Source organism: Anneissia japonica, unplaced genomic scaffold (assembly GCF_011630105.1).
Source record: "Anneissia japonica isolate Jap-2015-1 unplaced genomic scaffold, ASM1163010v1 scaffold93_len1081246_cov171, whole genome shotgun sequence".
NCBI classification, from domain to species: Eukaryota; Metazoa; Echinodermata; class Crinoidea; order Comatulida; family Comatulidae; genus Anneissia; species Anneissia japonica.
This window is the reverse complement of record NW_022726429.1, coordinates 687,538-699,865: the sequence shown is the minus strand read 5'-3', so window position 1 is coordinate 699,865 and position 12,328 is coordinate 687,538. Positions and strand designations below refer to the sequence as shown.

The 12,328-nt window shown below is 32.5% G+C and overlaps 1 protein-coding gene across 1 annotated transcript in view; it reads left to right on the top strand.

The window, feature by feature from the left end:
• Nucleotides 1-363: 363 nt before the first annotated feature.
• The window catches only part of LOC117113198 (NADPH oxidase 5-like), a gene marked incomplete in the record, with an annotated part of 88,692 nt that continues 76,727 nt past the window's right edge, over nucleotides 364-12,328 (top strand). Inside the window, 1 exon segment of the mRNA XM_033256485.1 lies at nucleotides 364-671. Within this exon segment, the coding sequence (XP_033112376.1) occupies nucleotides 659-671 (13 nt within the window).

Here is a 12,328-nt window from a genome sequence, read left to right as displayed (position 1 = left end):
GACAATGCACTTATCTTTTTTGTGTTTTACCACACAAAAATACTTATTGAATCTGGTAGAAGGTTATTTAATGATTTGGATTTTGAATCGCTTTAAATAAACTAAACACGTCTACAATCACCACGTTTAATACTGATATAACAACGATATATCAGTTATTTGTAATTACCACATGTGTACAAATTAATACAAGTCACCATAAGAAATTCAGGAGCATTTGAGTTCCAATATACAGACTTGGCTCCACCTACCTCAGTGTGCGCATGCCCATGCAATACGTGTTCTTATTTTGTATTCAGGACATGATATACAGACCACCATTCAGTGTGTCCATGAAACTGAATGGAAGTTATCAAACTTACATACACCATCTCTTACGTAATACAATTTCAAAAGCTTTCTACTAATTCTGATGAAAAAAAGTGTCTCACGCCCTCATGCAGAAAGCAAACATGTCGCGAATAGCATAGTGTGACTGTTTAGACGACATTCAATGCAAATAAACCTACGGTTGATAAGAATCGCACAAGTCCTGCCAAGGGCATCATATATACGTGTAGGCCTATACTTCGTCACAACCAATGCGTTCTCACATCGCTTTGAAAACGTAACCGGATAAAATTGTAACTCAAAAGGGACGCCACGTTTACTTGTAATCATGTCGGACTCAGGTAATTTCACTAATTCTCATTTGTCATTACTATCAGTTTAAAAATTAACAGTTTGTGGAGGAAAGTGGGTACGAAAATCAAATATTATAAAAATCAGTGTTTTTTTTTTTTCTAATCACTGATTGAATTTATCGAATTCAAATATGTTACCACTCAACATCCAAACGAAACGGAAAAGCATATTGCACAAAAGTTCGCTTTTCGTTTATCTTGTAGCCGACAAGGTAAGGCTATGATTTTGAATTTTTTAATTAGTTTTTTAATGTATTGGCTTTTTTTTGTTTTGTTTAAACTTATAAAGCAATTTGAAAAATAATAATAATCATAAAGGAAATTAAATGAAATAAACTAAATATCATCGAGGATAGAGTTCCGATACATTAGACGTAATCGGTTGAATACAAATTGATGAAAATAGAAATTTAGATATTTCTGCCCAACTTAATATATGGAAATCTGATATAATAAATAACTTTTCTAAAAAAGGACTTCGGTATATTTTTCAAAGGCGTGTCGGGCAGTTTGACGTTATCAAAGAGCTAGCTAAAGTATACCTAGATTTGTGGTTTAAATGAGGTGGTTTAGTTGAGTTTAATCGTGGATCACTTTGGGTGTATATAGTGTATACCATACCATACACATAAGTGTGTAATATTAACCTGTTTAAGTATTCACTTTGGGAATATGTGTATTTTGTATACTCTTTTAAGTATTGTTGGTTAAATCAAAATGTGCAATATTAACTTGTTTAAGTACTGTTGGTGAATTCAAAATGTAAGGCATAAATTTGTTATATTTATTTATTTCTTGTTTAACCTGGGTTAACAACTCAGTTGAAAACCAACTTTTATCCTTATGTGCCCAGGACACGATACACAAAACAATAATCCTAATGTACTTACATTAACAATAACATTGTAATTCATAAGAACAAACATTAATGACAGTAATAATAATAATAATGATAATAATAATAAATAAATAATAATAAAAATAACAACAAAATATAATTATTATTACATTTATAGGATTAAGTTAAGCCAGCAATTAAAATGCTGAGTAAATTGTTGTAACCGCCATCTAATACAATAATACGTAAGAACATTAATAATAATAATAATAATAATAATAATAATAATAATAATAGTAAAAATAATTATAAAAGTAATAATAATAATAATAATAATAATAATAACATTAAATAGCATTAAATATGCCAACAATTAAGATGCTAAGTGAATTGTTTTAACTGTCATCGAATACTAAATTCATAAGAACAACATTAATAATAATAATGAAGATAATAATAACATTAATAAGATAATATAAGCCTACAGTTGAAAAGTTAAATAAATTATATTAACATTCATCTAATTTTTAACTTTATTAACCACTTTTTATTTTATAAAATGTTTTGTTTATTAGTGAAATGGAACATAATTTAATAAAATAAAGAAAAAAAAAACAAGATTGATTTGGAATCATCTACTCCCTTGGGCAGAGTTCCACAATTTAGTTCCCCTGAATTTGAACATCCTTCTGCCTGACTGTTGTTTCTGGATAGGAAGTTTCAAATTACCTCTAGTACTTCCTCTAGTGTATTGCGAGAATGAACTCTGCCCAATGGAGTAAAGACGTCAGAAAGGTAGTGGGGGACTCTGCCATCCAAGTATTCCTTAACTAAAGCGAGAGTGTGAGAATCTCTTCTTAAAGGTAAATACTGCCAACCCAAAATTGTGTGCATATCAACAATTCTTGTTTTGTGTCTGGCCCTGAGGATCAGTCTGGCCGCTCTGTTTTGTAGTTTTTGTAATTTATCACTTAATCCCACCCCGAGATTTCTCCAGACGACATCGGTGTAGTCGAACAGAGGCATCGCTAATCCTCTGTAAATATAATTAAGTGCATTAACGTTAAAATATCTTCTAATTCTTCCTAAAACCCCAATCCTACTAGATATTTTTTGACACATATAATCGATATGATCTGTCCTTAGATGGAGGGGTCTAGCCAAATTCCCAAGTACTTATTATGTTTGGTAACATTTTGGATGTCAGAGTTCCCAATACTTAATTTAATCTCATTAGTATTTTTAAATCTAATTTTTGTTCAGAAGAGCCTAGTTTTTGTTTTACCAATATTTAGATTTAATTTGTGCTATTTAAGCCAGTCACATACATCTTCAATGGCCTGTTGCAATTTAAGTTGGATGTTTACAAACATGAATATTAACGGACGTAAAAACAAAAATAATATCGAATGTTGAGTGCTGAAATATAGATAGAATTATTAATAATAAAACTACTGGAAACACATGAACGGTGGTCGTTCACCTTCATTCAATTCACTAATATTTGATTATTGATGCATGGACGGATTTTTACTTTTTGTCGAGGTGTCAACAACAGAGGCTTAGGTTAATTCCTAAAACATTAATTTGCAGATATTCGTATTAATAATTTGTATTTAAAATAGGAAAGTCAAAGAATTATTATTTATTTATTTATTTATTTTTGCTTTTAGTGTGAAAATATGAAGTTGAAAATAAATGAATGAATATTCATATTTAACGAAATTTTCTGTCTTTTATTATATAGTAGTTTTCATAAGGTAAATACTATAACGAAATAAGTTTAAATTTATTTCTTCATGGTTAATACTGTAAGTGGTAATTGAGATAGTCTGTATGTGACGCGGTAGTCGGGTTTAGACTCCATTGTATTAAGAATTATTGTGCAACTGAATAATATCGGTTGATGGTAAGAATGCAGGCAATATTTTTATTATTATTATTATTATTATTATTATTATTATTATTATTATTATTATTAATTACAAATTAGATAGGCCACTGTGTAGCATTGGTGGTTCAATCAAATTAAAATATAGAACATCAATGGCTCAAATCATACATCTCTTGATAAGTTTACGTAGATCGGTCACCCACGTTAAGTGTGGTACAAAGAATTATGCAATAGTTTTTATTGGAAACATAGTCCTATGCCCGGAGGGAAAGCAATGTATAATAGACAAAAGGCCATTTGTGTAGTGGTGGGTGTCGTCTGCCTCAAGCAGTTTGGATGTCACAGATTTCCAGATCCACTGATCAGAAACTTAATTTTATGTGTAAGAATAGGGATGCTGGCGCTCAGCGCATCGAAAAGACAGTCCAGATTTCGTTCGGATCTGAAGTGAATGTACCGTAAATCCTCGAATAAGCGCCGCTCTCGTATAAGTGCCGCACCATTTTTTTTTCGCTAAGAGCCGCTCTCCGAGAATACATATAGGCCTACAAACTAAGGACCGGAGTGGGTCTCTCCTAAAGTCACCCTACTCAAATGGGTTTTTTCCACCCGACTCAACAATTGGTGATTTTGGGAGTGAGCCTCAAACCATGCAACACCTCTTGCAATGCAGCATATTAAAGGGAACCTACACCACCACAGACCTAGCTTGCCTTAGCTTGCTAAGGCAGAGAAGTGTGTCCAGACCTTGTGTGTAAAAGAAACACTTGGAGTAGCGACACGACAATTTTTTTTTTATAAGCACCGCACTGAAGCATCTGCAAATTGTATAAGCGCCGCGGCGCTTATTCGTGGACTTACTGTAGCTTTATTCTGTTGTTTGCCATCCTGAAACATATCTTATGATTCACACACAACTGATAAATATGTTTAAATGTATATTTTTCTTCGTTGTTGTTAGATTCGATTAAGATAGCTTATTGTTAAGTTGTACGGTAGTGCTTCTGCTGAATACAGAATTTTATGCGACTGACATTATCAATTACAAACACATCAGTGTCAGTCTCAGACTAATTATCGTCAATAAAATATAAATTGAAGGGGGAGGCATCAGCATGACAGTAGGCCTACGTAAACGTAGTCATATGAATAATGACATTTGAGTTTATGTAAATATTAATATAATGTAATATAGTGTAATATAATTAAATATAACGTTATATAATATAATGAAATAAAATACAAGCGAATATAATAAAAGGTGATAGTATATGATGGGATCTGGATATGTTCTACTCCGAATAAAACGGATACCCGTATCACATAAGAGTTCTATGATAGAATATGATATATGATAGGATACAATATGATATGATATATAATATGATATGATTAGATATAAGATGATACTATATGATGATATGATATAAGATAAGGAACATTTTACTGTATATGATACTGTACCCGGTACCGCATGATATGATATGATATACCAGTAATATAGTAGAATGCGATACGATACTATAATGTAATATTATTGACTTTGAGATCAAATAATTTGATATTGTATGCATATCGTAAAACACGTGTGCAAGTGTTATTTTACACTTATATTATCATCAATCGAGGAAAAAATGATATAAAAAAATGCAACTGCATTATCAGGGGAAAACGTATTCAGGACTTTATGAGTAACAAATAAGCCTAATTATTGCTCTCAATTGGGCTGTTCACCTAATGATGAGATGAGTGTCTGCTCAGTAAGTGAAGTGCAAGTGCCGGAAAATGTTGTATTGTTTTACAAAAAAACAAACGATCATTTGGTTGTCCAACTTAAATTTCATGTACTTCAAAAGGCTCAAACGGGAGAAAAACATGATCAATAATATTCAACATTCAAGCACATACGTGACAAAAAACTTAATTAAAACTCGATTCTCCAATGCAGTGAATATCGCTGTTCTTTAGCAGGTCTATCATGTTTCAACTTCATCAGAAATAGGGAGTTTTCGCAAGCTTACGAAAACGATAACGAATACGGATAGACTACGTCATCACATTTTTAGACAACCCTTCCCCTACAGTGGGATATCTGTCACAGCCTAGACGATTCATCCACCCCACCCCCCTAAATCCGCCCCTGGCTCGTACAACATTTGACAAGAATGTTGTAGGCACAAATGACGATAATGATGATGACGTATTCATAATGTAGACGATTCATACCTTTTGCATGAATCAAGCATCATATTCAGGGGCGGATACAGGATTTAGCAAAAAGGGGGGGGGGCGCCAAACTAAAGGTGGACAACCAGCCGAGGTACAAAGCACCAAGTGGGGTGGGTTTGGGAGGGGCCCCTCCCAAAATAGGAAGATTTTTTTGAAATGGTACGCCCTTGAAAGCTCTTACAGGGCATCTTACAACAAAGAAAGGCATCTATTATTTAGAAGCGATATGCCTACTTTTACTTACTTGAACTTTCTTTGTAGCTATCCATTGCGCGAGGTGACATAGAATCAACCCTCTTCTATGGAATTGAGTATCCATTCAATTATCTCAAAAAAAAAATTGTGATAAAAAGGGGGAAGGGGGGCGTCGTAGGCGCACACCCCACCCCCTAAATCCACCCTGGCTCGTACAACATTTGACAAGAATGTTGTAAGCACAAATGACGATAATGATGATGACGTATTCGTATTCGTTATCATTTTCGTAAGGTTGCGAAATCTCCTTTATATCGCAACATTATTTAATAAGCATACATGATGATATTTGTCATTTTAGGGAATATTCAAAATCCGATCACCACATCTGAAGCTCTGTCCACACTATCAAATTTTGTGACAGATAATGTGATGCCTATATTTGGGTGTCACATGACATCATCAAGCCAATTATAATATCACATCACGCAAATTTGTCACATGATAGTGTGGACAGAGATTAAGCCGAATAACTTTTAAAAATGTCGACAAAACAAAAACACATTTGTTTTGTAATAATGTGTAATGCGTCAGCACAAACACGTTGCCAATATTATGGCTGATTAGTGTGACAATCACAAAAGCTTTACACGGCAGAAACAAATAATTTACGCAGAGAGCTTTCTATTCCATCATCGCGGCGTGTTAATCCTGTTTCTGTAATTGACAGTTTTCTAGGCAAATTATATCAGATTGCTTAGTCAACAATACTGCGGTGTTAACATCCTTTTCAAACTATTTATTTTCCAACACGTGTTTCTCCATTCAAAAAATTGATTTTCGATGGAAATCGCGGTGTGGATGGAGAGGTTTTGAACAACACATTTTAACTGTTCAATTACCGTAAAATTATGATGAATTACCTTTTAACAACGAACGAAGGAGCGTATGGCCCAGCGTGAGAGGCATTGGACTTTCAATCGGAAGGTCGGAGGTTCGAGACCGATGCAAAATCGATGCGATCGTCACATTGCTTGTGACCTTGGACAAGACACGTTATTTGCATTTTCCTCTCTTAACAGGAGTATAAATGGGTACCTGGTAAGGGTAATGATTTGGAATGAAATTAGTAGTGTTGAAGATGATGATTACGTGTATAACTAGAATACCCCCCATCCAATCAATCCTATAAAATAATAATAATAATAATAATAATAATAATAATAATAATAATAATAATAATAATTAATAATAATAATAATAATAGGCCTAATAGACAAATACTTGAGATTAATAATAATAATAATAATAATAATAAAAATAATTAGAAAAAAATTAAAATTGAAATTATAATAATTTGATTCTACCGAGATGGTACTGGAGGATTCCATTATATTAATGATTGCATTATCTTTCTTGCAACTATTTAGCAAAAAATATCCCCATGTAGCAACAGCGGAGTAGCCTGGCATGATTGCATGGATTTTCTGGTTTCTACTTCTTTAATAAAATTAATTTATTATCTGCACTAGGTGGTCTGTACTAAAATTGAAGAAGATTTGTATTTATGCCGCCATGTATATATCCTTTCCTTTAATATCTTTTTGGCAAGCTTAGTAGGCCTACGTTATATACCGTTTATTTTCCCACATAGTTTACACAGGCCACATTCTTAACTTTATAGAGTGTTGCAGAAAAATGAACGCCCTGATAGCAAAGAAGAGGATTTGGAAGGAATAAAGACATTAAGTTCTTTAAAGTTAGATCATATTTGTTTAGGGCCTTGCTGAGTTGGCCTTGCTGAACAAGGGCTCGGTGTGTTACGACCTTTGCAAAGGAAAAACAAATTTCCTATTTTAAAATGGGACAATAAAGTACTCTTGAATCTTGAAAAAGATGCACGGTCGTCGAAATTCAATTGACATCGTTTACTGTATTACAGATTAAAGTTTAGGCCACTGTGAATTGTTGGAGCAATCTAAATCCCTACAGGACAGTACAGTAGGCTGGATCCATTTGTTAATCATTATTTAAATGCTTTTTGGAAGAATGTATATTTAGTTTCATTTCAATACATTATAGTTACCCGCAAATACGACAAAATGCAGTAAACATTAAACAAAACACAATAAAAACAAAATATTAAATTTTGGTCATCTTTTCTTTAAAGCCGGACCAAATCATATCAAATATTACTTAGAAATTATATTTATGCCTAAAGGTTGATTATTGTCACAAAATTGGAAATCATACCATAGGGATTTATTGTAAGAATAAAACTATCAACATACAAGTACAGGCCTAAAGACATTTACATAATTCACAAATACGCTCGTGTATTAAAATTATAATTTATTGGAAATTTCATCATTTCATAAAATTTTTGGACTACAATTTGATATTTTCTGTATTTTTAATATTGAAATTCAACTCAATTTATTGTAAATGTAACTTTTTATAATAATAATTTAAATTTTAACTCATATATAATGTTTAAATAATGTAATGAGCAGTAGCGTAACAATTTTGTTTATCAACTTTAAAATTCACAGATTTCAACTATAGCTCTAAATGTGTATTTTTAAATATTTTATCTCTTTGAATTTTGTAATTTGATATTTGTTTTGGTGTAATTTGTTATGATTAGTTTGGTGTTAATGTATTTTCTAATTGTTTACGCCAGATTCAAGGAACATTTCTGTATTTTTAAATGTGAATATATTAATAAAGATTACCTTATCTTAGACCTCGACCTAAACGAATATATATTGATAACGCTTATAAAGTTGTGAAATTTAAAATTTTACCAGTGGATGTAAATTAATGTACAAAATACCAGCATTCAAGTAAGTTCCTGGGGAAATATTTAATAATCAATTTACATCATTTAGAAATTCCCTGATATATTATTATGGGATGTAATCTGTGCTTTCCAAGATGCAATCTTGAACTGTTTTCTTTTTTTTTTTGCGGGACCGGGCACTCACTACGTAGTGCGACGGTCGTGCAATCGTTGTACGACGAATACAACTCCGCCCTGTGACTGCTAGACGACGCTACACCGTTTGCTGATTTCCGGTGGCATTATGAACGAATCGCTATTTTAACACGGTTCGCTGCGCGAGCGTCGTCGCTTCTTCATAAAATCGCGTCGGCCGACGATCATCGGTCGCAATGAATGTTCGGCTTTACTCGATCTAAATGCCGGTGTTCTCTTTTATCTGTTGAAAATTACCTTTCTTTAGGTGGTTCAGCTCTTAGATTGATCCTGCAAATCAGTTAACAACAGTTAATCATTTATCAGCGAGTGTGTTATCTTTTTATCTTGTATTGTGTTTATATTAATGTATCACGTATGTTCTATATTGCGTAAATCGCTGATTAATTCGTTGAAACTTGTTATAAGCGTTTTTCGAACTTCCTTAGTCTCCTTGAGCCTTCTCTGCTAAGCCACTCAAAGAAAAATATTGAATTGATATAACGTGCTTGATATTTGAGTTTATCTATTAAGTCTGTGATATTGTACGGGTTCACATTTCGTATTGGAAGGGGGTGTTTTTTTATGATATTACAGTATATAAAACCACAATGGAAGTAACTTGACAAGACATTAAGTGAAATTACTATATAATATTGCCTAAGGAAAAACAGAATAGGCAAGACTTTAATCATGGATTTCTTTATCCGGTATCGCAAGAAAAAGCTTATATTAAACGCTGTCGATAAAATGATTGGTTTACGTCAAATTGAATTACGCATTCGTCCGTACCCTACGCTTGTCATGTCGTTCGTGCTGCCATCTTGTGTACACGTGTGGTGGTAAGTGAATAATGATTGATTCTGTTTATAGAAAGTGTCTTAGAAAGTTTCAATGTGATAAATACCTCAAATACATGAAAAGCCAACACTGATCTAGGCCTACCGCATCTAAGCCATGGCCCATGAGACAATTTACCAATATTCATTTATTTTGGTGTTTTTTTTTTTATGGCAAACCGTGTTAATTGCTCTAGACATGATGAAATACCTTTATAAAGCTACAGTAAAGATGTCGAAAACTTACAATAAGACAAAATATTTTTTACTTTACGAAAACATTAATAAATATACAACAATGATGAGATGAAATTACCTTAAACTATGTTAGACAAGATATAAATTATTTAACCTATCTCTGGTACAGACACATATCCCCTTTTTGCCAGACTTTTTTAAGAGCAATACAATTATGAAATTTATGCAAAGTAAACAGAAATTTCCCGTATTTTTAAAGTTTCTAAGACACTCTTTCAACCATAAACCATTATTTCCACAAATTTACACACGACGACAGTGCGTACTACAACACAATGGTGTACGAATACGCAATGTATTTCACGGAAACCTATAATAATCTTCTGTATACGGCAATATAAGTACACCTGATCCCGTCAAACAACGGCGACCGGCTCTTTCATTAAGCGAACGTTCTTGTTCTGAGTTTATTGATTTGTTCTACAGAATATATACTACTTTTTGTTACACTACCTATAATTTCATTTTGAGAGTAAATATGCCACAGAAGATTGGGCCGAATGCATCGGCTGTGAACTTGTCCTTAGAAAAGAAAGAAGAAATCTAAACACTTTTTAAAGAGAAGAACAGTCAACTTCCCGTTCCTACAGTGATTCTCTAATAAATTCCAGCGCATTACATTTAAAATAATTTTGTTTAGTAACGTCAAAACTTCATGTTTACCTGTTCTCCGACAATTCACGAAGGTTACTCGTAATCCGGGTTCTTAGCAAACAATCAACATTACATTCTACCACTCAGCCAATAGTATGAATGGCAGTGTCGTCAGTCTGTTCCAACAAAAAATAGAAAACTTTAAATTGCTAGTTCTACAGGATTATCAGCATTTATCATCAAAAAAACTAACCCATGTAACATTAGATTTAACTCGACGCGCCCATGCACCCACTGGTAGAATGTATTGTGATTAATGATGTGAGAATACTGCTTTAGAATAATCCAACGTAGACCTACGATACGATACAATTTACTGGGTTCACGTTCAAATCAGCGACACCCATCCCTTTGATGGTGTACCCAAGAACAATATATAATATAAAAAGGAAAGCAAAAATAATTAAACAACTTAAATTACAATTACTTAAATAACTTAAATTTTAAAATGGGTAAAACAACATAAGGCCAAATAAAAAAAAATCCTTGTTTCCCGTCCCCTCCCTCACCATTTTGTAGGCCTGGATTTTTTTTTTTTTTTTTTTTTTTTTTTTTTTGGGGTTTTGTTACATCTAAAATTCAAGATTTCAAGTGCTGAAACATTTTATAGTTTGTAAATGCATTTTTAAACCCAAGACCATAATAACAGCAAGAGAAGCAACGACAAAACTATTAACAAAATGTTTACAACACATTTTGCTACGCGAGAACATTCTTTAACCTATTTCGCGAACTGTGAAAAATAACAAATAGGCCTATGCCTCCCTCACCAACTTTTTAAAAAAACCCAGGACGGGAAATAAGAATTTTTTGCTTTGGCCTAATATAAAAAAGTAAAGTAAATTATTGTAATGTTTTATCTTTTTTGCATATCTCGAGCAATAATAATAATTAACAATAATAATATCGGCACATCTCTTTAGCAGGATTTACGTCGTTGTTCGTTTCGTGTGTTAAATCAGTCCCATTTTTACGGTTAAAATTGGTTTTGAACTATAGATAAATGATGATTTTGTTTCCAAATTTAAATTATATTAGTGTAAGTGGCATAACTTCACAATAGGACTAAATAGATATAACTATTTCCGGATCTTAGTGATACAACTAATTCCTACATTAAATTGTTTTCATACATCTAGCGTGGAAAAGTACCTAGGCCTAAACATAACTGATTTATGGATATCATCTGCCTCTCTAGTGAAGCTGGAAAACCGGAAATTGCAGATTTCGTTATGTTATCATTGGTTAGACTTATTTGCTCCAGTAATATACTAAGTTTAAGTGGCATAACTTCACAATAATACTAATTAGATTTAACTATTTCCAGATCATAGTCACACAACTAATTTCTACACTGAATTGTCTTCATACATCTACCGTGGAAAAGTACCTAGATTGTAGACCTAAAAATCAGAATAGAATATAAGTATGGTGACTCCGAAAAATGACAGACGTGAAGATTTCGCTGTTAGGTTACCATTGGTTATATTTACTGAATTACTTCCTCCAGTAATATAACTGGTCTCAAAATATAGTCAATATTAAGGTAATTTTAACATTGTTTTATATACGTGAAACTTATAAATAAATATTTTTGTGTTCCTTAAGTCTATCTTCGATGTCTGTATTTTCATTTACCATATTTTTCTATCTTACTTTGAACACACGTGCTTACCTATGTTATATATATATATATATATATATATATATATATATATATATATACATAATACACACATAAATATATATAGGCCTATAATA